Here is a 26,674-nt window from a genome sequence, read left to right as displayed (position 1 = left end):
TTTGAGTTTTTGTTTCATTTTTTCCTCTTTTAACACACTTTAATTCATTTTATCGCGCCTCTCTCATCCTGTCTTGCTTTCCTCACTTGCATTCCGTGTACAGAGTTTCATACCAGCGATTTCCATATGCCGACTATACTGTGTGCCTTAATTCAATGACAATGACAGGTTCTATCCATCTCTGCTTGTTGGAAACAAGTCAAATGAAGCGAGATCCTCCTCTGAATCTGTCAGACCGACAACGGTGCTGGATTCCGCTTTCTCGATGTTCACTGCAAGAGAGAAAAAAACGAAAAAAAAAACAAAATGAGGAAAACACGAAGAATGAAGAGCTGCAGGGACAGCTAACAAGTACACAAACAAGCAAGCAATCAAGCAAGCAAACAAGCAAGCACGTCGATTCACTCGTATCGGTTTACAATGCAAATACGGGTGACAGAGATCAGACTGATATACTAGTACTACTTGTATATATGACCACTGGACACCCTTTTATGGTATCTTTCACTACAATATTGTGTCTATAACTTCCCTTAGCTAACAATCCACTCGAGCACTTCGTGTTTGATTTGCCATCGAAGAGAAGAAGTACGAGCGCTGTTTAAACACACGTGTACGTGAACACATGCGGCTGTGATACAACCTTGAAACCTGCAAGCGACTTAAGAATGCACTGCTCCGAACGCGGATTTTTTTGCCGCCATTGATTTCAAACATCCGCCTACAAGGAAAGCTTTCAGAATAGTAAATGTACAAAGCAAACTAACGCTCGTTACATCTTCCTGGAGTTACAAAACCTTACTTGGGATTTCCATCACCAATGCATTTTTCGCCTATCTAAGCAACGCATGTACGACCTACTTTTTTTCCTCATCCAGCGGATTCACACCTTCACAACTTTTCTCTCTCTCTCTCTCTCTCTCTCTCTCTCTCTCTCTCTCTCTCTCTCTCTCTCTCTCTTTCACACACACACACACACACACACACACACACACACACACACACACACACACGTGCGTACTGACCGCAATGCAGGCCGACTACGGTGTTATATTCAGTTGCTGAGCCTTATACATGAATCTCAGACCTTGCACTGCTTCGAAAGCAACAATGCATAGCACATAAATGCTGAATAAATGCTCGACTTGCGCCGCAGAAATACAAATAAAGCTCGTAGCTTCAGTTGCTGCTCGATCATTATAGCAAGACCTTGAAGAAAACAATTAGGCAGGAGAAACAGTGTCAACAACACTCTCTTGCTTCTAGACTCCACTCCTGATTCCTCATGAAGCGTCCAGTGCGTTTATAAATACATAGTAGGTGTGCCATCACCTCACGGACAGCCCATAATGTACTGCAGAACGCTCGGGTGAAAAATGTAAACAGCAACACTTGTTGACCTATGGTCGGTTCATGGTTTTAGTAAAAACAGACCAAAAAAAGAAAGAAAAAAAGGCTGACAAAAGCGGTATAGCGAGGAGAGAAACACAAATGAAAGGAAAAGCAATGACAGGATTGGCTTCTTCGGTGTGTCTAATTATCCGGGACTGAAGAAATACCAAATGCCGAAGGTGTTCAAAAACATCGGGGAGCGTAGAAAGTGGTTGCTAACCTTCGACGAAGCCTAGAAGGAAACTGTGCAGACACTTGCTTATGGGAGGGCAAAGATTCAGCTGGCACTACAGCTGAACGAGCAAGGCTAGATCCTCCTAAATCGATAAAATAAAAACTAAATATTCCAGCCCAGGCGTACTGCTCAAATGCGTTCGAAGTGAACTCCGCCGCGCAGCAAACCGTGCTGAGAGCGGTCGACGGCCTCAAGCATTGACGTCATAGAGGGCCGTTCGTTCGTGATGCAGCAAGGCGTAAGGACCTTCACTGCAGAGCGAGGTGACCGATGCCTTGGGGCACCAGGAGGTGACGTGGGTTGGGGGTATAAGGGGTTTGGGCTGCCTTGCGTTTTCTGTTACTCTATGAAGCCTGTATGCATCTATTCACTTCTACGAAGCGATTGGGGCAGGGGTGGGAAAGAGGGGCTGGATGAGAGGCGCGGAATGTTGAGAGGGCTTCCGAAGAACACTGCGAGCGCACTGCATTCGCACAACACGTACGTAGATATGATGCCGACGTAAGCGTCTTCTGGAGGAGCACTATTCGAGCCGATCAAGACGGGAATCGATAGAGATATGTAGTGACGAAGGTAGGAGATACAGCAGCTGCAAAGAAGAGAATGACGGATGAATTAGGCATTATCTTTGCTTACGCTTTCGTAACGAATGTAAGGACAGAAAAACAAAGAGGAAGGAGAGACTGCTGTGACGCACGCACGCATGCACGTCACTTCTTTTGTTGCTTTTTCTTATTTTTTTTTGTTTTATCGAAGAAATCGGAAATGACATGGTGACCGTGACTGGGCCGATAACCGATGGCGAAAGCAGATAGCCCATGCTGCGAAACGGAAACAGATCGGAAGTGATATGTGTTGCCTTGTATACGCGTATGGCAGATGCGATGTTTATGGCGAACGCTCGAAGGCGATGCGGAGATCGACGGCACGATATCCCCCCCCCCCCCCCTTTCCCGAAAAAAAATTAAGACATCACCGTACAGTAAAGGTACTTATGGGATTGCTTTGGAGACGTGGTAGTCGTCCTGTTCGGCTACTTGCGCTTTATCTCTGCCTATCCGAAGATCGAATAATTCCAATCAGCCCTCGAAAACGTGGGCACTTCTCCCGAAATGTTAAACAGGCGTTTAATTATTACCAAATATGACAGAAAGAGAAGTTTACGGAAGAAAACCACTTGCGCATTTAGTAATTACAAATTGAATGTGCGGTCGGATCGTTGGGGGCCGGGCGACCGTACCAGGTGCAGGAGCTGGTTGTGATTGCAAGTTACCACACTAATTTATTTGGTTAGTTAATAATTCGTTAGTTGGTCATTGGCTTAGTTAATTATTTAGTTTAGTTCGTTAGTTAGTTCACCGAGTTCTTCAAAATTTGTTGTAGGCCCGTGTGCTCAGATTTGGGTGCACGTTAAAGAACCCCAGGTGGTCTAAATTTCCGGAGCCCTACACTACGGCGTCTCTCCTAATCATATAGTGGTTTTGGGACGTTAAACCCCACAGATCAATCGAGTTCTTCAAAATTTATATACTGAGCAAAATCAGCTGTAACGATCTACCGTGCTTCTTTGACGGCTTTTGAAGGGCTGTCGCAAAACGCGACTGAAGAGCACCCTGTAATGACTAGGCAAAATGTCAAGCATCGTTCACGGCCGGACTAGAGGAGCGGCATGCGCGCACTCTGTAGGGTCCACACGAGCCACTTCTTTAGTGCTATAGAGTGCATCGCTTAACCAAGAAAGAAGCCACGAGGTGTACATGTCCATTTTGAAAAGTTATAGCTTCTTTCTGCGTGGTCTAAAGGAAATTAACATTTAACTTCCTTTTCATGAGATGGGTTGCGGCTACCACATAGGCCACACCGAATATTTCTGCGACGACAATTAAACGCTCGTTTGGTGTGTCCGTCCATTACTTTGGTTGTGCCATAGTCATCCTAATACCTTCATGATTATGATTAGGTCGTTACCATATCGTCATCCTAAGCCCATCTTGTTTTCACATGTACAGCTTCGCTACGGACATGACGCCAAAGAAAAGGAGGTTGAATAAAAATGTATACTCGCATAACATTGCTTTGCCGGTTGGTTCATTAGAGCAGCAAAGGGCATTAGAGAAGATGATGGACAAACTTCGCACACGGGTATACGATCCCAAGACACTTCCTTTCTTACCAGTTGCGTTATCTGACCTCGTTTGCTACTGAAAACAGCGCACGCACGCACGCACGCACGCGCACACACCCACACGAACCCACACACACACACACACACACACACACACACACACACACACACACACACACACACACACACACACACACACACACACACCACACACACACACACACCACACACACACACACCACACACACACACACACCACACACACACACACACCACACACACACACACACCACACGCACACACCACACACACACACACACACACACACCACACACACACACACAGACCACACACACACCACACACACCACACACACACACACACACACCACACACCACACACACACACCACACGCACACCACACACACACCACACACACACACACACCACACACACACCACACACACACACACCACACACACACACACACCACACACACACACCACACACACACCACACACACACACCACACACACACACACCACACACACACACCACACACAACACACACCACACACACACACACACACACACTCCACACACACACACACACACACACACACCACACACACACACACAACACACACCACACACACCACACACCACACACACACACCACACACACACACACACACACACGCGCGCGCGCGCTCACACACACAACGTTTGAGATTGACGTTGTTGTAGCGCTTCCTAACAGAGCACACGAATAAGACTTGGGAGTACAAGCGGTTGCACATCCAAAGGGGACGTGAAGACCAACTGCAACAATTATTTTGGTTTAAGTGGCTGATGGCATATTGTAAGCTGCGTATGCTGCCTATCTCAGATGTCATGTTGAAAAGCTGCGTGATAGAGTTGCCTATCATTTTTTTAAAAATTTTAATGTAGGAAACATGTGTTTCTGTACGCTTAGTTCACCCGACTAATCTGTTTGCCCTTCAAGTGTAAGATTTTGTACATGCGTGTAGACAATTTCTAATAATTGTTTGGGTTTAACGTCCCAGAACCACCATATGATTATGAGATACACGTTGCCTGAGCTTTCATCGCCCGTGCTGAAAGAACTGCCTCTTCTTCTTTTGCATGAGAAATATTCAGGGAGTGTACACACACACACACACACACACACACACACACACACACACACACACACACACACACACACACACACACACACACACACATATATATATATATATATATATATATATATATATATATATATATATATATATATATATATATATATATATATATATATATATATATATATATATATATATATATATATATATATATATATATATATATCGTCGTGGGCCATACGAACAGCTTGTTTTCGAAATTCGATGCCTTCTCCGCACTTCACACAAGAATGGGGATCATGTGGCGTTTCAGTGGCTGCCAAGTCACTGCGGCGTCATAGGGAACGAACATGCCGATACTGCCGCGCGGGCAGCCCTTGAAGGAACACGAGAAGAAGCCATACCACTTTCGCGGACCGATGCTGCCAGTAATCATCGACGACTTGCGCGTAAAATCACGTTTTCGCTATGGTGCCCACCAAATAACGAGATGAATCGTCAACACCACCTGTGTTCTTTGATGACTCTCCGCATGCCCTTCCCCAGTGCAGGGTAGCAAACCAGATGTGCGTCTGGTTAACCTCCCTGCCTCTCCTTGCATCTTTATCTCTCTCTCTCTCTCCACATGCCCACTTGGCTCGACCGAAGAGAAGCCACCCTTCTTCATCGCTTATGGCTAGGAGTGGCATTTACAAAATCTTATTCATTTGTCATAGGAATGGCCGACAACGCTCTCTGCGATGCCTTTATATGCGAAGAGACGCTACGTACCACATCCTGTGCTACTGTTAGTTGTATGACATCCAGAGACAGTCACTGTCGTCCGTTCTTGTTCGCATCGACAACAGCCAAATGTCTGTGGACAGTATTCTTTCAAGTGCCCGAGAGAAGACAATGCAACAGAAGGTGACAAAAGCTCTGCTGAAATTCCTACGCGACACGGACTTGAACAAGCGGCTGTAACAGCAATGTCACACACCGCGAAAGACAAGACTGGTCTATGACTGAGTGTGCGCACGTGTGCTGCCGAATGTGCTGTGTTTATCTCTCATCCCTCTCTCCTATATTTTCACCTCCCCCTTCCCCTCCCATGCGTAGGGTAGCAGACCGACTGCCTATAGGCTGGTTAACCTCCCTGCCGTTCTTTTCCTCATTTTCCTTCCTTTCCTTCCCTCCATAGTTGAGGGCTCCCGGAATTTCGACCACCTGGGGATTTTTAACGTGCACCTAAAGTGTAGAAATAAGATTGTTTGCAGACGATTGTGTTTTGTTCAAACAAATACGTTCCACTAACAATTTGAACGATCTGAGCACTAGTCTTTGCAATATATATGAATGGTGCAACCATTGGGGAATGTGTCTCAACGCGAACAAATGTATGTGCCTTCCAGTGACTCGCCAAAAGAATCCACAATCGTATACATACATATTAGGGTCTTCACCACAGCAACAAGTAAACTCCTACAGATACCTTGGTGTGACACTCACTTCCAGCTTATCTTAGAATCTCCATATTGATAATGTTTGTTCATCTGCCTTTCATAAACTATGTCTTCTTAAACATAAACTTCAAAGTGCTCCCACGAATGTTAAACTACTTTGTTACACAGCCCTTGTGCGGCCAAAACAAGAGTACGCGAGCAAAGTATGGGATCCTTATAAAAAACGTAATATACACACTCTTGAGCGTATTCAAAGAAAAGCTGTTAGATTTATATTCAACAAGTACTCCAAGTTAGACTCACCCTCAGATTTGATGCTAGCCAACAACATTCCCTTACTGCAGATGCGAAGACAAAAAGCTAGATTACAATTCCTTGATCAACTTTTGAACAAAAAAAAAAAATAGCTCTAGACCCATCCCCGTATTTGACACCCCTTAGTAGCCGACCCACCCGACACCACCACCCAAAGGCCTTGATCCCATATTTTGCTCGCTCAGACCTACTGAAGTATTCGTACTTTCCAAGAACCATATGTGAATGGAACTGTCTTACTAATACATGTGATGAATGAACTAACTTACCAAACAACCTTCTTGGTCCTTCATTATTTCGTTTCGCAATTATTTTATTTGTATGTGTATTACCACCCTGCTTGGACATCGAGTCTCCAGTATTGAATAAATAAATAAAATATAGGCACTCGGGCCTCGAGCATTTTCGCCTCCATTGCTATTCTGCACGCCACGGCTGGGATTCGATCCTGCAACCTGCGGGCCAGCAGCCGGGTATACCTTAGCCACTAGACAACCATGCATGGCGGGTCATGTAGAACACTTCAAACAAGTGTATTTCACAAGGTCCAATTATAGTTTGTTCTTTGTGGCATTTAATATGCATGCGACGTATTTTAAGCAATGCTTTCATTATGGCATGTGTCTGATTGCACACAAAGTGCCTTAGTATCTAAAGATCTTGCATAGACAGAGCTACAGAAGGAATGCATACGTTAGCAAACAAGCATATGGCCCCGCCGCAATGGTCTAGTGGCTAAGGTACTCGGCTGCTGACCCGCAGGACGTGAGATCGAATCCCGGCTGCGACGGCTGCAATTCCGATGGAGGCGGAAATGCTGTAGGCCCGTGTGTTCAGATTTGGGCGTACGTTAAAGAACCACAGGTGGTCGAAATTTCCGGAGCCCTCCACTACGTCGTCTCTCATAATCATATGGTGGTTTCGGGACGTTAAAACCCACATATCAAACAAGCGTATGTGAGGACTCGGTAATGATTCAATGACATCATGCTGCCTTTCTGCGTTAGCGCTTTAATAGTCAGTCAGAGTCTCTCGGTTTTATCAATATCAAGAATACAGACTGTACACCTCCACGCGCCGTCACGCTCATTTATCACATATCGTGTGCGCACTCCCAGGCCTTATAGTCCGGGCTCGCCAATGACCCTTTTCGGACGCGCAAAAACTCTTTGCGATCGGCAGGTATTACGAAACTCGCACAGTGCGCAATTCACGACAGCGTATCATGCACCCTATCTCACTCAAACCTCGAAGGACAGTCGGTATCAGCGAGACCGAAACAATCGATGTTCAATCAAAGGTGCTGAAGGAAACAATTAGGTATTGAACGTTTCCTCTAAACACGCCTCTTCTATTGCCTTGGGCACAAGACGAGGCTTATACATGTCCTGCATGAGCCACGGGTGGATACTTCAATTTCATTTTGCAGATGACAGTCATTCGAAATAAGCGCGGCTAATAGGCGTGATATTACGGTTATATCTCTATAGAAAGGAGGCCAAGTAAAACCGACTTATAGACAATCGTACAGCAATGTGTCCACATTCATGGTTTGTTGACCGATAAATAATATAGTTTAGACCCGGTTCAGACGGCTGCAATCTCTTCAGGACGTGGCTTCCTTACGGAGTGCACATCCCGACCGCGTGCTCACCCATATGTTTCAGAACACCACTGATTCCGTGAAGCAATTCGTCAAACCTCCTGAAAAGTATAGTTGACAGCCTCTCTCTCTCCCTTTCCCGTGAAAAGTTGTCAACTGCACATGAAATGACTTAATTGCTCCCACGATAGAAAATATTGTGAGACAGCGCATTTCTAACGATGTGCAATGCAACAGTGCAGTGTAGTACTGTGGGGCAGCGTAGCGCGGGGAACGGAATGCGGTGTAGCGCAGGGCGGTGCGCTGTGCATGACGTGCGTTGTGCCGCCTTAATGTTGCATGATGGGTGTTGCCTCTACTGTCGTGTGGAAGGCTGTTGCGTTATGCGGAACAGTGCAATGATGCGTTTAACAGAGGGCGAACCACTAACTGCATTTGCCGTGAGTATAGCATCCAGCACGTTTCTTCTTCCGGCTGTCCAAACAAAATACATGAATCTGCAGTGGTACGGCAATATGAATGACAGGGCATAAATGAATATATTGTCATGGCGTCGTGACGTGGTTGAAGGCAGGGGACCGGATGGTCAGATGAAACTGTTTATTTGGGCGAACCTGTGGCCGGTAAACGGAAGGTCGAGTTACAGTAGCACACTTGCACTGATATAATGCAGCGTCAGCCGTCGATAAACTGACAAGCGGCGAAGCGTGTCGGCATTTATACCCTTGTCATTGAATATTATAGCGTTACCGCTAGCGGCGACGTAGGTTCCCGAATAATTTGTGACGTTCCTGAAGTGGGCGTAATCTTAACAAAAACGATCTACTAAATCCTCGAAGCAAGAACACAAAAGAAAACCGTTGTTGCTACCACAATTAATGTTATTTTTTCTTGAGTTTTCAACGTAATTCACGTGCAAAGTGTCTCAATAGGCGGATGAGGTGCAAAGAAAAAACAAAGTCGCGGCACCCGGCACCTTCACTCAGGGTCTTAACTTGCGTCTTGCGTTGGTCGCCCAAGGAGCTGCCCTCGCCGCTTGTGACGCGATGCATCGAACCGGAACAAGTCACGAGTAAACGAACAATGGCGATGACAGTCTGCTTACTCCGCAAACCAAACCCGTTGTCCGAGTAGTTCGATGCAGCATGGCCAGGGCAGTGAGGCTTGAAAATTGAGATCCTCGAGCAGGAAGCAGTTAAGACGCGGAACGATAAAGCACGAATGTTCAGATGAGTTCGCTTCTCGTGATTGGTCGAGGCACTCGTATACCTCCCATATTAAAGTCCCTAAACGTTTCCCTTAGGCCTAAGTATTCACAATTGCTTCTTCTCCCGACGCTCTCTCACGCGCAACGCTGTTTGCCGCCATGTTCTTCTTGACCTGGAAGATTTACAGTGCCACGTACAGCCACACTCGAAATGAGTTGCGGCACGCCGGCTGTGGTTAATGTGACCCCAAGTTTGAACAATGACACCGACTAACGTTGAAGTGGTTCAGAAAGTACGGCTAATTGAGAGAGTTTAATTCACTGTTTTTATAGCTGCCACTTTTTGCACTGTTGGTGCCATTTTGAGTACATACAGCGTGATCCCACTCATATTGAGCGCGACTGGACACCTAATAATATCAAGTTGGCCACGCATCTTTCAGCAAACAATATGCACACGTGACGTGCCTTTCTCCTCCTGCTAAGCCCCCGTCCTTGGTGAGGAGGGGACGCGTTTCGCCAGGTGTTGAAAAAACGTCAGAAAGAACATAGTTGCAGAAAACAAGCGTTACCCTTTGAGATTCAATGTTGGCGCTAGAATGTTCATCGGTATAGTTAGCAAGGTAGATAAAAATAACTTATGGATCTGATTTCACGAAGTTGCACGGAACTACTGACAAATATTGGTGCATGTACGCTGCCAGTTCTGCTCGCGTCATCGCTCGCAATTGGTTGTCGTAACGCGAGTGAGCTCATCAGGACACGTATCGCGCGGAGTGGTCCCGCATGAATGGCGGCGGGTGGGTTGCCGATGCCGACGAATTGTCAACCTATCCCCAAGGTGACTCTGGCAGGTTTGAAAGCTTCTTATTTTTGTTGGTTTGTACATGTATGGCAATAGAACAATCATGCACCGTTCGACTTCCCGAGCACATGGAAGTCGCAGTAACTGATGAGATTTGATTACAGCTGGGAAATATCTCATACTTGTTATAAGAGGTGGGTCAGAAAATTGATGCGGAACAAAAAAAAATAATTAGGAGATAAAAAGAAATCTAGAGGCGACCCTGACCTATGACATAGATGTGTCATAATGACCCTCGCGTTCAGGCGTTTGTGTGCCCTGATGAATTCCTTGGGTAAACTTTGTGTACCCAAGTATCCCTGAGACCTCGGGCCTCAGAGGCCACGTAGAGAATTGCCCACCGTGGTGGTCTAGTGGCTATGGTACTCGGCTGCTGACCCGCAGGTAGCGGGATCAAATCCTGGCTGAGGCGGCTGCATTTTCGATAGAGGCAAAAATGTTGTAGGCTCGTGTGCTCAGATTTGGGTGCACGTTAAAGAACCCCAGATGGTCGAAATTTCCGGAGCCCACCACTACAACGTCTCTCATAATCATATGGTGGTTTTGGGGCGTTAAACGCCACATATCTTCGTATCTTCACATTCGTATTGCCATTGCTACCAGTCAGTAGCAATGGCAATACGAATGCGATGAAACGCAAAAGTGGACGAAAAGACGAATTTGATTATGATCTGCAGTAGCAGTTCTGAAATGAAGAACAAGCTCAATGTTGTGGAGATAGCCTGATAAAAATTTGGGCACAAATAATAAAGAGCATAATCAATGGCCCCACACACGTAAGTTCAAACTCTGCGTGATCACCCAGATCTAGTGAAATTGCATGAATCACGATGGCTATCGACTAAGTACAATATTTATAGTTATCTGCTTCATCTCGCGAGAAGTGCATTCCATATAATCAGATGACAACCACCTGATTATTAAGAGCGTTTTTTAATATAAAAATGATGCTTATAACACAGCCTTTTGTTCAGTCATCGTATTCGACTCATTGAGGTACGTATTATCATACCTATAGATGTTCAGCTCAATAATTGCACCTTCATTTGTAATATAGCTTAAGATAAAGCTGCGCAGTTGTCCGTTTTCTTGCTACTGCCGGTCTTTTTGCCAATAATAATAAGGGCTGAAATTTCGTAATATCGAACCTACAATGCAGGAAGCAAAACAAAACAGGTAAGTGAGCAGTAACTTGCACTGCGGGCGTATATACGGTTTTAAAGGTGCCCTATTATCCGATATTGTTAAAAGGATACAATTTATTCGAATATTAATAGCAAAGCGTGCTTTATATTGCCGTCCTTGGTTGGGCGACCCCGAGAGAACTCGTTCACCCTCCTCCTCCTTTCTCCGTTGAAAAATATTAGAGTGAAAAAAAAAAATGACACGCCGTACCAAGAATTATAAGGAGGTAAGACTCGTAACATATCATGAAAGATCGCCACTCACTCAGTGAAGTTACATTGTCTCCCAAGCCGGACTACACCAAAAAGCGTCAAGTTGGAGTGATCCAGTTTTCCACGCGTTACGTTGTAGTAACGGTTCCTACATAGTATTTTATTTGGTTAATTAGTTTAGTTTCCTTATTATCATTTCTGTATTAATTCAGCAGACCACTACCTGTAGAGGCCACTATAGGTGGACAGCGGCAGAGGGGCCATACATAGACTAAAATAGCATTTCAATTTTACAGGTTTAACATGACTCCAGGAAATACAAACCGACCGACAACAAAGCAGAAGGTTCCTACGCGGTGAGGTGGAGGCCAGTTCTAATACCTCTCTTATCAGCTTCCACCGATATACTTCAAAGGAATAGGATAATCAGTTAGATGAACTGTTGTCCAGCCACTATCTAACCGTTTTTATCAGTGGGTGTTTGTGCCGATGCCACCTGGTAGACAGGAGACGCCTGTACTACGCACTTCATGGTGTGGTTGAACCGATACTCGAGCCACGGTAGTAGCTGATCGTTAAGCCATAACACTGAAGGGCCCAGAAGGAGGACCAGGGCAACGGAGTCGAGCAAAGAGTCCAGCTTGGACCCTTTCGCCGGAGAGAAGATACACTTCTACCTGGATTGTGGCACCGGAGTACAAAAGCTGTGCTCTCTACTAGAACTGCAAAAGTTGCGTGTTTATTTTCCGCAAGCTCTAATCCTCGTCCTAGCGTGAATACCTCTGAAGTGCGTTCTTGGGGTGGGGGGGGGGGGGGGGTCACACCTATTTGCCACAACACAGAGGATTATGGTAGCATTCTGCGAAATGGTTCACATGCATGGCTGCCATCGTTAGGCAATGCCGCGTATAACCACCTCTTATTCGTTGTTGTTTTCTGGAAGAATGAGGTTTAAAAGGCCACAGCCAGACACACATTTAGGGACTCCTTATTTCTCAGCAACGGCAAAAAAAAAACAATAAATAATACCTCTACAGTCAGCGACATGTTGGTGCGTGTTGTGTGGTCACTGTCTCGCTCTTCTGCTGTCCCCCAACAGTAATCGATGCTGTCCTGACAGGTAGCACCGCACGCGCCGAGGCACGGCCGGACAGGCCTTTTGTTGCCATAACGACGCCCCCGACTTGTCCTCTCATCTTCCCCTCATCCCGGTATTCCTTACATCCTCGCACGCATTTCTCAACGTGTTTACTTAGTTTTCGTTCCGGTGAGAGCGCCGCCGATAAACGAGGAATGTCACCCAGCTCGCGTTGTTTACAAGAGCGGAAAACGAATCACCAATCGGTGCCTGTGCTACAAGGCCTCGGCGGCTTCCTTTTTTTTGTAAGAGAAAGCCCACGACCAAGCCCCGCAGAGTATCAACAGTTACGTTCTCCAACTCGCTCCGCCGCATCACACACCAGCATTCGTGGGAAAGATTCAATACGGTCCCTATGGACGCCCGCACGCACGCTCTTCTGATGCCAACAACCTCTCGAACCGGTGAAAGTGAAAGTGGCGGGCAGGGATCGCTCGTTGCCTTGAGAGGAGAAGAAACAACGTAATCGAAGCAAAAAGGCACAAAACGGCGTACAAGTACACAGAAAAGCTACGAGTATCAGTGCATTCGTTGTGGAGGAAGTGGCGAGGGCTCGGCAAACATAAACAGGCACCGAAGCGCCACGTGACCCCTGACGTCAACGCGTCAGTCACCTCTCCTCCTCCTCCGGCGGCGCGTCTGTGCGTTCTCGGTTCCGCGGGGCGCTGGCGTCCGGCGAGCCGACCTTGAAGCTAGCTCCCCCCGTAGCCGCTTATAAAGAAGTGACAGCCGCGGGATGTTGCAGAGAGGGAGAGAGAAGCTTTGGAACAGTGCCGGAACGCGAACTTGGTCTCCCTTTTCTCTCTTAGTACACTCACAAACCCGAAGCGTGCAGTCGTTCGCCTGACATTGGCCGCGTTCACTTCCGTGCTCCTTCGACTTCACCACCGGAAAACGGATTAGCAGAGGACAGGCTCTACGGAAGCTGTACAGGGTGCGTGAAGAAAAAAAGAGGTGTTGGAGAACCAAGTGCAACGAACACGCACCCAGCCGTACACAAAGGATTCGCCGTACCAACCAGCTTTACCGCCGCGCGTAGGATCGCCATCGCCATGCCGTCGCACAGCAGGCCGGGGGACGAAGTATTCGGGGAACACGACTTCGTCGTTACCCGACTCCTTCTGGAAGACTTCCGGAACAAGATGCTCGAGGAGATGGCCGCGCACCCAGGTAAGAAAACCAACACTCCGACGTGGTCGTACCGAACGGGAAAATCTCTTTCGGGTATCCCCGCTTACGCAGATTAACGGTGACTATGGACCGAATGACCGTAACGAGTTCGTGAGCTTGCGCTGAACCACAAGCATGTATAGCTAACCGGTCTTGCTCTACGTGGACCCTTCATTCACCTGCGTCATCCTAGGGGTTGAATTGTTTTCCGCTAGGAGTTGACGATGACATGCTCGTTTGTCAAAGCTTACTTCGTAATAATGGCTTTTCGAAATAAAGAAAGGAAGAGGAAAGTACTTTAGCAACCATAAGTGGACTGCACCATAAGTCCTGTCCACGCTGAAAATTAAGGGTAAAAAACGCGTTTATTGTATAGATATGGCTGTATACCAGTTACGTGCAAAGTTGTCACCTGAAGTGAACTCCGACGAATGACATTTCCAACACATGCTTGGATGTGGGGGGGGGGGGGGGTATCCCTCATAGAAAAAAAAAATTGCTTGTAATAAATACACGCAAACATACAAACGCACGCACTAACATACATAAAAATATTTGACCCCCCCCCCCCTCGAAAAAAAAAAAAATCCTGTCTACGACCCAGTGTTGTGGTAGGCCCGTGTGCTCAGCTCTGGGTGCACGTTAAAGAACCCCTGGTGGTCGGAATTTCCGGAGCTCTCCACTACGGCGTCTCTCATAATCATATGGTGGTTTTGGTACGTTAAACCCCACATATCGATCGATCGACCCAGTCTTACGTAGTTCCGCCGCTGCTGCATGGGCCCTCTGTGCGGTTACTCTATTCTGTAAATAAATTAATAAACAAATAAATAAATAAATTACACAGAAGACATGTTCCATAAGCGAGCGTGTGTCCATTCGATACGCCCTTATGACTAAGGACGTACATTGTTATCTTTGTTTCCATCTGCCACGGGGAGCCATCACGGCCCGTTATCGTGACTCACTCACTTTGGATGGTCTCCAAACGCCTTTCAAGCGATCGAATGAGCGAGTCGTTAGCGAGGTTGCGTTATGTGCTCAATAGTTGCGCACGCCGCGCGAAATGCTCGCAACTACGCGGCCTAGTTCATTAAGCAGCAATAAAAAGTAATAATTGCATGATCCACCGTTTAACGACCGAACAAAAGGGTATATGAAGTCGCTTGGAAAAAGTGAGTCACGCTAGTTATGATATACAAAGGTCCACTTCACGTGTGGCAAGAAATGCATCGTATACATCAAGCGCTGCCGCTCTAATTATGTGGTCGTGGTTTCGGCTTAGCGTAAAGCAATGAAGTTGCGTTCGTGCTTGCGTGGTGGATTTTAACAGGCGTGCTTTTTTTAATCCTTTCTTACGCCCATACAGCGATACAGTACAGATACAACGAAGTCACGGATATAACGAAAATGACGTAAGAATGCTACCACATTATTAATGGATTCTAACATAGCCTACCCAGCATTGTTTCAGGAGAACATTCCCACAACGTCTTAATCATTACATCCGCTTATTGGGTGCCTCGACCAAACGCATGAGATATAACTGATACTTACCCACCATGGTGTCTTGTCGACTACTGGTGCTTCACTGCAAAGCAGAGGTGGGCGAATTCCAATTTCGATGGAGGTTGAAATGCGCACCCGTTTACTTAGATTTAGGTTCAAAGTAAAGCACCCCGGATGGTCATTCCGGATCCGGAGACCAGAGCAGTGCCCAAGAATTTTTTTCGGGGGGGGGGGGGAGGGGTTGAACCGCTACCTTTCTGCATTACCGCCACCCCCCACGCCCCATTACCTACACATTGTTACGGCCCAGACAGAGACCACACCTACGGTGTACCTCATACTCGCACCTCAATAATAGCACGTGGTACCCCAGAATTTCCCTAGCATTTAACACAGCACATTTTATTGCGAGCCACTTGGGGCGCTACTATCGAGTATTGCCGGGCTCTAGCCGCAAGATAACTAGGCAGCTTTTCAACAACAATTTTATGACTGCCGCGGCCTCCATATTCTCCTCTGGGCTGATGGAAACGTGCGTGACTTCTCCACAATACGCTGTCGAGGCAGTGACGTCACCTTGGTACTCCCGTGCAATGGTCAAGAAAATAGGAGCTTCATCTTTTTCATAGAAGGGTCTGCAAAATAAACCCCAAACTTTGAGAATGGGACAGTCATCCTTGGGACAGCAAGGAGGGGGGGGGGGAAGTAAACATTTCCCGTTCGAAAATATTTTATTGTGCACTTTTATATATACATACAAGCACAACCACGAACATACGTCAAGGACAATGACCCCCCCCCCCCCCCCTTATTAAATGCCGAAAAAATATTTCTGGTTATGCCCCTGAACAGAATCATTTGGCCAAGCTCTTTGAGGCTCACCTCGAGGATTACGGAGATTGTTTCCGAGGTGGAACGTCATCTGATTGGCACCGCATCAACTGAAACGTGGCGGCAGCAATTATGATGCTTTGAAAGCGTCGATAAGAGCGGCCCCTCAAATCGATGCATCGGAACAAGTTTATTAAACGTGCTCCCACACATGTAGAGCAATAGATTACAAACAAGCGCAGGAAAATACTGGTGAGAAACCAAAGTAATAAGCGGGCTGCCAGAGCTTCACGACAAACCTGTCATGGAACAGTTATGTAACCGCTAGGTCGGGGGCGACAATCGGTTAATTTGTGTTCACAGCGGAAGGAAGGAATCGCGTATGTGCACACGTGTTATATGCTGTTCGGCAGATCGCCCACTATGACAGCCAGCTTGACTTGAGTGTTAAGACAAAACTGGTTGGTCTTTCAGAACGCAGATTTCTTGGCTAACGCTTATCGAACCTTTTTCATACGAAACGGCCGTGACATGCAGAGGGCGAAACCTGCGGCACACGTGTATTTGTGACCGACCACTGATATTCACTGGAGAGAGAGAGAGAGAGAGAATAAACGTCTTTTATTTAACACCTAATTCTGGTGTAATGTGGCCCCAAAATCATCTCGGTAAAGAATATAGGCATAATTTATTAATTTTTTTATTTATTATTTATTTCAACGATACTGCCAATCTCATGAGAGATTACAGCAGAGAAGGGTGTGAAAACTAATACTCGTTCACGCAAAATCATAACGGTTAAAATAACAAAAAAAGTCAGAATTACAAATCATACCAGTGTTGCGCCAAAACTTCAGTCGACTCTCAATGAACAGATATTTAAGCGGAAGCACAGGGAAAAGACGAGAAAGCTGACATGGGGACTATGCAATAATCCACTAGCACAGAATGCACATCAAATGTAATGGGCATAAGTTTACGTGCATCCGTGCCTGTGTGTTCTGCACACAAGAAAGCTTGATTGATTGATTAATATGTGGGGTTCAACGTCCCAAAACCACCATGAGAGACGCCGTAGTAGATGGCTCCGGAAATTACGACCACCTGGAGTTATTTAACGTGCACCCAAATCTGAGCACACGGGCCTACAGCACACACAAGATAGCCGAATGCGAATCACGTATTTTATGCCCCGTGTCGTATGCAGCCAAGAATCCAGCCGCTTTTCGCGTGCACGTACGAACGAGCTTCTTGCTCGTTGATATGCAGTGTTTGTAACTGATGCCAACTGTGACCTCGGTAATGACGTCATAGAATGCCTGTCTTTTTTTTTAATTGTATATATATGTGTAATGAGAGGATGGTGCATATGCGTGGCAACGGCGACACCTCTTCTCTTGCATGATGGACAAATGTAGATAGAAGAACACACATGTGCAGTTATTCAACACACAAAAAAGTGTCCTTGCAACAGAAAATTTGTAAAAAAAATGTTCACCCAAATATGTTCCCCTCGCGGCAGCACAATACTGTTATTCTGGCACAGTAAACTGATAGGAAGCATCTCTGGAAGATTACGTGGGCCGCAGGCTCGCTACTGTTGTTACACGTGCCCCGGAGCGGCATATCTGCACGTGCGATTCGTAACTTATTTCTCTATCATTTTTCTCTCCAGCTGTGGCTCACTATTGTTTCGCAGCTGCCACAAATGTTTGTTGCTATACCGCTGTTTGCGGTGTGACTCGGCGTGTCGCACCGATCTGGCACACAGCCGATCTCCATGCCTCGACATTGGATCATCCGATGCGCGGAGCTTGAACAGCTGCCCGCTTCAAGAGCTTCCTCTGTTCCGAACGCAGTCTTACCATCAGTCGTATCTCGAAAAAAAAAAAAACGATATACAGGTAGCGGTGGAATTAAGCCGGCGAGTGTCAAGTCAAGCAGGACAGCGTTCGGCGACGTTTTCGAGAGCCGTGGACACTTAATTATCGCCGATGGAGTATATGCTACAAAAACCTCTGACAAGAAAGAAAAAAAGATAAGAAAAAAAGAAATCCTGAAAAAAAATTTGGCCCCGTATTGGCACATTAATCTGCAAATGTCGTCGAAAGACGATCGTCCTGCGTGTGGAGAGAGTAAACGAAACATTTATTTGATGTTCTGCGCAAGAAACTCGGTGAATGGTATTCTGGAGGCGCTGCGTTAGAGTGCCTCGAGCGTGCAGCGGAGGCGAACGAGCGCATCAAGTCACGTCCCACGTGAGACATGAGCGCTATCTGGCAGTTTTCTTGGAAAACGAAGCGCGTGGCCCTGAGATGTGTGTGCGCGCCCACCTCAGAGGTGATAAGGTGTAGAACGCAATACGACGGTTAAGTGCACCGCCGACTCGTCTTAGCAAAACGTTGGAAACACTCGCCCTTTCGTGCGAGCGTTGCATGGTCAGCGCAGTGGTATAAGCGATATGGTCCTTAGAATGACTTATGCATGCATTTTCTTGTAAAAGACGCACATGCGCAATATATACGTGTTGTTATGGCGCCCCAGACATGTGCAATAATGGCTTTTCAATGGACAATTGCTCAAGTATGAACGCTAAACCTTGAGCAACATTGGTGGGCGCTGCGGAGGGGTCGACCATTTCAAGTACCCGGTGCCATTAAGAGTGGACAAACAGACAAATGTACAGACATACATACATACATACAGACAGACAGACAGACAGACAGACCAAAATTTTTGCGTCGAAGGTCCCCAATAAAGACTATCGTTTTTAAAAAGAAAAGGCACGTATATGCATCGGCGTACGCATGGCGCCGCTTCAGGAGGAGGGAAGGAGAGGTGCGAATGATCGTCGCAGCACCCCCTTCCTGCCTATTATTGCTCACTTTGCAAGCCCTCCTTAGATGAGTTATGGGGGGAGAGGGGAGGTGACTGCCCCTCTCCTGTGGACACCCCGAAAAGTCACACGATTCTTGCCTAAAGCGACCCGACTACTATACCTCATTTTCCCGCCACGCAGTCGATTGTATCGACCCCTTTCTCCCTCCTTACAGATGTTAGCACACAACGTGGTTATGCACTGCCTCCGGGATCGGCTCACCTTTGACTAAGCGAAGACGTCGTAGGGACGTCACGTCCCGTTATGCGACGTTCTGTGGACGTATAGCAAATAATAATGACCACTGAAGTCATCACGTAATCACAATTTCTCGCATCACTTGTGTTTAAGCCGCCGGCACCGACGGTCAATCTTGGCGCTGGATGAGGCCTTCGGGGTTTTCGCTTTGATAATTGCGCTGAGATTGAATGAACACGACGCTATAATGGCGGGCGAGGCAACATTATCAAATGCTGATTGGTGGCAATATGCAAGTAAATACGACAACCGAGGTCACGTTAATTAGCCAGGGAGAATGTAAGACTGCGCGTACACGTTCGGGAGATACGCGCATAGCTTCGGTAAGGAATATCGCGCCATATCGTTACGCTGTATGAACGGAGTGGAGCCACGTTTGTATTAGAAATGCGATGCTCGCAGCGTGTTCTTTGCTCGGCTGGCACTGCGTGCGTCACTCTTCGTTCAAGTGGGATTGCGAAACGGCTTTCGTAGAGAGAAACTTGCCGAACCGGTAACAACGACAAAAAAGATTAATATGCAATGTTGGAGCGTGAAATAAGGAGCAGAGACAACCACTGACGTCAAACTGTAAACTATGCAGGCTTGTGCAAAAAAAAAAAAAAACGAAGTTCACAGCGTTTTCAATTTTCTTTAGAGCGTTCAGCGCCCTCAGAAAGGAAAGGGCAAAAAAACCCAGCCATTATTAGCAATGCGGCAACACATATCAACAGCCGAAAAGAAATTGTGAAACGTTGTCCCTGCTACCGCAAGGGTGCATGGTTTTAAGAACGTTAAGCGCAGACGAGGGTCTGTAATTTGCGTGCTTGCATTGAAACGATGTTAATTATGAGTATGAGCTATTACGAGTACCAGGGAAGAAAGAAAAGCTATGTAGAGAGACAGGAAGGGGGTAAGTGTCTACTGCGCGACTTCTGCAACGTGTATCTCCATTGGGTTATCTCTCTTTCCCCAACGCGTATGAGATGCCGAAGACGCTCGAATGCTGAAATTGACGTATTGCGGTTCTACCAAAGGCCTCGTGTGACTAACCAACTTTCAAAATCGGTTTGAATCCACTGCGAGTTGCGTCACACCTTACCACAACAGCTGCTGGCTGTATAAGATTTAAGACACACTCCCGTATGCCTTATTCGAAGCGATTGCGCGGGCCTTTAAAGACCTCGAGGAAATTTACAAACGGTCGTCCTTGAAAGACCTTAACGCGAAAGTTTCGACGCGCGAGAACAACCCGCCCGCACGCGACCGGTATGGCGTGGCATTGAAGACTGTTAGTTTATAACTGTTCGAAACTGGTTAGGCGGGCAGATCAATTCAAGGTCGTCTCGTATAAGTTGCTACGCCTTCACCTCACAGATCATACCGTGTAATGCACGGTAACGCTATCGTGACCCCATCATGCACGAACGGTCGCTTATATTTGTCTTTTTCCCTTAAACTGGGAATAGGTTATAGAGTATGATACGCTTGTATAGTACACCGCAGTCGCTCGAGAAAAAACAGCGTGTTGCGCATTAATCACCTATCTCTATAGAACCTATCGCATCAAGTTCTCGAGCTGCACCACCTGCTCTGTGGCTCCCAGTAACGTTTTGGCATATATACGTGACCCAGTGTATGCTGCGTACGCGTCGTTTTTCTGAACGCGTAAACGCATGGTCTGTGCATCATCCTTTGAGTGCGTAGTTCCGCAGTTACCTTCACTGCAACGTATATCTGCTGCCACGAAAGAGCTCTAATCTTTGCATGCATATAGCTTCATCTTTGGGAGCATATTGTAACTCGTCTGCGGTTACGTGTGCAGTAAGGGTAAACATTCAACTCCTAGACGTTTACATTACATGCATGTGCTGGACACGCTCGAACCGCAAAGAAGCACGATCGAGTTTTTTTTTTTTTCATCGTAATCACTGCATTAATGCAAACAGAGGGTGAAATGCAAAAGAACAAAAAAAAAAGGGGGGGGGGAGTGGAGGAGAAAGAAAGAAAGAAGAATAGGAAATAAACTATTTCTATGCAGACCTCTGCGTATATATAAGATTAAATATTAAGATTAAACACGTGCAGTGTTTATCCACTGTATGTATAGCGAGGCTCTCTAAATAAATTTTCTTGCCTTTGGCAAAGTTGAGCAGCTGCGCCCTGCTTCCACCTCTCTCGTGTTTCATTTGTTTACAGTCTGGGCGTTAGGTACTTCCCCCCCCCCTTCTCTTTCTCCCTAAACTATATTACAGCACAACACGTACAAAGTGCATATACTAGGCTACACACATGCACAAATCACGCGTGCGCCTAAAGATGCCTGCGCCAGACCAAGGGAAGTGCCGTGCCTAATGCAAAAATGACAATTTCTCAAGAGTTAGTCGGTAGAGCTACCTGTACATTCCTGAACCTCCTTGGGGCATGTAAGCACCTTTATATAAGCCAACAAAATTCACTTTTTTTTTTCATTAAAGACCACTCACTCACTCACACGTAACTAATGTGACAGACATTATTCAAACATGTTCACAGATTGCTAAATGAGAGGGTGCGTTTCAGTGTCTAGCGAACAATAAAGACCCAACCAAACTGGCAGTTTTGCTGGTAAGGTGTCTTGCGGCTAAAGCTAAAACTCGGGAACCCTGGGAGATCAGGAATGCTCAGATTTAGATCCGCGTTAAGGAAACCCAGGGGGACCATTATTTCGATGTCTCCCTTTATGGTATGCCTCGTAATCAGATATCGTGGTTTTGGCAAGACAAAATCAAGAAATGATTGAACAATAAATGTGCTATCTAAACCTGTTCTAAACCTGGACAAAGTACAGTCCCCCCCCCCCCCTTTCATATTTGACCATGACGCGCGAGGGACGTCTTACAAGGTTGTTAGTTCGAAATTACTTCGAATAACGCGTTCGATGCTCTAACCACTGAGCTATCACGGCGGCAGTTCGAAATTACGGCCCATCTCTGAACACAGTACTGAAATATCAGATCTACTGTATCTCCGGACAAGAAACAACGGGACAAAATGAGACAACTGTACAGACAAATGAGCGCTAGCATAGTATATACGAGACAGTGGAGTACACACGGATTGGATTGCGAAAATGCGGGGCTAAGAGATCCACGTACTTTCGGTTTCAGCGTCTACGATTCGTGTGACATCGAGTTGTTTTAACTCGAAGCCTTACATCATAGCCAACATTACCTTTATCGACCAGATTCAGACATGTCATGGTTATCACGAGAAATAGCTTATGAAGTTGTTTGCCAGAAGAAAAAAAAACATCCTAGAGGCATAAATGTAGAGTGCATTACGCACTAGAGGTTAGATGTCTGACAGGAAGCAACGACGCATACGATGAGGCGCGGTGAACACAGGCGTCGCAGCCTCGAATAGCAACGCTGGAAAGAAAAACGAAAGTGAACAGGGTATACCGCTCTTCGATTGGCGTGTTTTCGGAGGCTTTCTCGGGATGACTTCGCGATAACCGTGTCAAATGCAGCAGCTTCTTCGGAGCTCTCGGCCTCCTTTCCTTTAAAATTCCTATTTATTCTTCGGCTCACCGTAAGGGCACTCAAAAGAGATCGCATCCTCCAATCGCCGCCACGTCGCCTCTGCGATCGGGTTTTTTTCATCTGAGCCAGACGTTTTTCGCAGACGTTTAGCAGACGTTAGCAGACGTTAGCAGACGTTAGCAGACGTTAGCAGACGTTTTTCGCGCGCAGCGCGCTGTCCTTCAAACGTATACACAAAACCGTGTTTGTACACTGGCATACGCAAATACGCCGCCGATCAGGGGATGGGGGAAGGGATGTGTATATCTGTTGCAAACTTGTATGCAAGCGCTCAACGTGCGGTGAGAGAGAGAGAAAGAAAGAAAGAAAGAAAGAGAGAGAGAGAGAGAGAGAGAGAGAGAGAGAGAGAGAGAGAGAGAGAGAGAAACTCGGCGAGTCGACGGCGACAGACGCCGACATTTGTTTCGTATTTGTGTCGCTCCCGCCGTGGAACGGCGTCCCCCGACACCGTTGGGCCAAGGACCGAATCCCAAGATAGCGGACGTGCTACATTCGTTTAGGTAGTATGGTGCGTATAGCCCTCCATCGCGACGTAACGGGCGTTGTCGACCTTGCGATTACAATAGCACCGGATTACCAGTCGGCTCTCGCGCTTCCTTTGTCCTCGTCGTGCACCGAGGTGCACGTGCGTGCGTTAATGCTAATCGCGAAACTTACGCAAGGCCACCTAACGTGTCGAACATACGCATTTGTTTATTATAGAAAAACAGCGTGGGTACCATGACCTTCTTCCCCGTATAAACGAAAAAAAAAAAGCGCTCTCTTTACGAAACAGTACATATGACTCAAATAATGAGTAGTTTTGCGCGAAGAGAAAGAAGGGAAGAACACTGAAATCATGGAGTTTCATACAATAATATTGCATGAAACTCCATGACTGAAATCAACCACGTCCGAATATGCTGCGAAAAACAATTGCCTGCTCTTCCGAGCCTCCGTGCTTGGTCGCTAGTCTGTGTTCACATATAATTAAGCTTTCGTTATGCCGTGCGGGGTCAACAAAGAACTGCGCTCTTCGTCCTCTTCATGTTCTTGGCCAACCTTCATGCTTTGGCGAGCCAATTAAGCTGAGCTATGCTAAAACCAAGCTTTTTAAACATTTTAATTAAGCTAGCGTTAATAAATTGTCGTTAAAGCATTGTAAATTATGGCAAGGTTTATCAATACACTAGTAACTAAAACCGCTACCTGTAAAACATGGTGAATTAAGTTACAACTAATTAAGACGCTGATAATTAGGAGCTTGTTAATTAGGGTCTTGTTAGTAATCTACGTCGGCCGGCAAGCTTCGCTGTCAGTCCAGCCTTGCGTCACTAGTACAAGCTACCCCCGTTTTTCTTTAACCAACTTGCACAAGAACATGTCGCTGTCCCTTTCAAATCAAGCACAAGGCATGCAACAACAACAACAACAACAACAACAACAACAACAACAACAACAACAACAACAAGCAAAAAAAGCGAAACGCCCGTAAGAGCCTTAGTTGCGCGTACTGTTTGCAAAAGTCAGATTTGGGTGCACGTTAAAGAACCCCAGGTGGTCGAAATTTCCGGAGCCCTCCACTACAACGTCTCTCATAATCATATGGTGGTTTTGGGACGTTAAACCCCACATATCAATCAATCAAATCATGTTTGCAAAATACTATAAATATGCTGCAACAAATTATGTAACCAGAGGCGCGAAACGTCCAAGGTTATGCGACCGAAAACAGTCAACAGCTTTACTTGTTCGTTTTTGTTTTGTTTTTTGTTTTTACCAGCGGTAGAAGCATTTAAAAGTCGCGTCATATGTGGGTTTGATGGTACCACAGCACGTATTTTTTTTGTCGCATTCACGAAGAGACTTCTGTGGCGGCCCGTCAATTGCGTAATGTCGCGCAACTACATGTGTTTTGAAGATCCCACGAATGACGTAACATGTGCCGCGCATAGCAAAGCCGCATGCCACTGTTGTTGCGAAACGCCCATGTGTTGACAACCTCTTAGCATTCCTCTCCCATTTTTTTCCTTTACCTTTTTTTTTTCTTTCAAGAGACCCGCGTTGGCTCCTAAGCGTTTAAGGTGGCGTGCATGGTGCATAATAAACAAACGTGCCTTATTGTGGCTGGAAAATAAAACAAGAGGAGGGACCTCGACGCACTCTTTTCCTTTTATTGAAGTCCGCGAACAAAAAAAGATATCAAAAAAGAAAGGGAGGAGGAAGGAGGAATAAACGTTTATTTTTCGAAACGGTGTAGCGGTGTAGGTTCCCCGTTCACCTTCGGAAAAAAAAATTAAAAAAATGGACGCGGAATCTCTAAAGCGACGAAAAGAAACAGGCGAACTAGTGAGACGCAAGTACTGAGGGAGTGATTTGGAAGGCCCATTTATGCAAGCTTGAATTCACAATGCAGAAACACAGAGATAGAAGGCGTACACTATGCGCTGAATACGACGTTGGTGTGCCAGGTACGCGATGACTAAGAGTTGTGGCGAAGGGACATGCAGGAAAGGGCGTGTCAGCTCTGCTAACGGGAAACCAGGGGAGGGACAAAGCATGCAGTGTGCGCCGGTTCTTCTCACAGTAATTTTTTTACTTTTTTTTACTTCGTTACTCGCCACCGTGCCATTAACGCGTCATCACAGCGCAGATATGTTTCAACAAGTGATGTTTCTAATAAATGTGTTTACCGTATACAGCGATGCACGTTTGTGTATCTGCCGTTTTAGACACGAAACTTGAGCGCCTCGGTAAACTTCGCCGGGGATTGTGACAGCGCTGCTAAGCCAAACGTGACGTTTTGTGCAGTAACAACGGACCTTTATCTCATGATATGCATAGTATGGACCTGTGGCGAGTGGTTGGACTTGCCCAATTTCTGTGGCGCGTACTTGTTTTGATGCATCGTGACGATGATATGATACGCCGACAAGCAGAGATCGTAAATTGATTCGCCCCTAAAAAGAAGCCACTTCCGAAAGGCAGTGTAAGATCAAGACAAGCTGTTACCTTCGACACTTGTAAACTAGCACAGTAAACCTCTCCATCCTAAAGTTACTCGAGAAGGCTAGCTGCATGTATACGGCACGTTACTGCATAACACAACATACAAGTGAATGTAATATACGTAATAATATACTGTATATAACGTTGTTATAGTAAAAACGACATGATGAGCCGGCGTCCGCTCTCCTACGTAATTATTCTGAATGCGTACATTTAAATATCTACTGAACGAACTAACACGCTAAAAATCCAAGCTTACAACACGATGGACGTGTAGTAAAGGCTGGAGAGATATCTAGCAGTAAGTCTGTTACATCGCTTGTGGAAAGTTGACGAGGCACCATAATTCGTCATCGCCATTATTATTATTATTATTATTATTATTATTATTATTATTATTATTATTATTACACTTGACTTCACCGCTTGACAACAGAGCGGTGAAAGTTCGTTCCGCCAAATAGCACTATATTATTATGTACAATATTGACAAAAAAATAAATGGCAAGGAAAAGAATGCCTTAGTGCTGACCTCACATCAGTTTGGTGGCAAGCAATGGTTGTAGAAAGGGAGGAGTAAGAGACGGAAATGGATGGAAAGAGCGCAGAA

At 46.1% G+C, this 26,674-nt stretch overlaps 2 protein-coding genes across 2 annotated transcripts in view; one reads left to right on the top strand and one right to left on the bottom strand.

Annotated features, from left to right (window-relative positions):
• The window catches only part of LOC119159775 (pyroglutamyl-peptidase 1), a 106,184-nt gene continuing 79,510 nt past the window's right edge, over positions 1-26,674 (bottom strand). The window contains exon 6 of the mRNA XM_075890846.1: positions 1-272. Coding sequence (XP_075746961.1) covers positions 200-272 — 73 coding nt within the window. The 3' untranslated portion in view covers positions 1-199. The remainder of the gene's footprint in view (positions 273-26,674) is intronic.
• The window catches only part of LOC119159774 (motile sperm domain-containing protein 2), a 46,124-nt gene continuing 33,126 nt past the window's right edge, over positions 13,677-26,674 (top strand). Inside the window, exon 1 of the mRNA XM_037412624.2 lies at positions 13,677-14,037. Coding sequence (XP_037268521.2) covers positions 13,920-14,037 — 118 coding nt within the window. The 5' untranslated portion in view covers positions 13,677-13,919. The remainder of the gene's footprint in view (positions 14,038-26,674) is intronic.

This window comes from Rhipicephalus microplus, chromosome 1 (assembly GCF_043290135.1).
Source record: "Rhipicephalus microplus isolate Deutch F79 chromosome 1, USDA_Rmic, whole genome shotgun sequence".
NCBI classification, from domain to species: Eukaryota; Metazoa; Arthropoda; class Arachnida; order Ixodida; family Ixodidae; genus Rhipicephalus; species Rhipicephalus microplus.
Note: the sequence above shows the minus strand (reverse complement) of the source record. Positions and strands in the feature narration are given on the sequence as shown.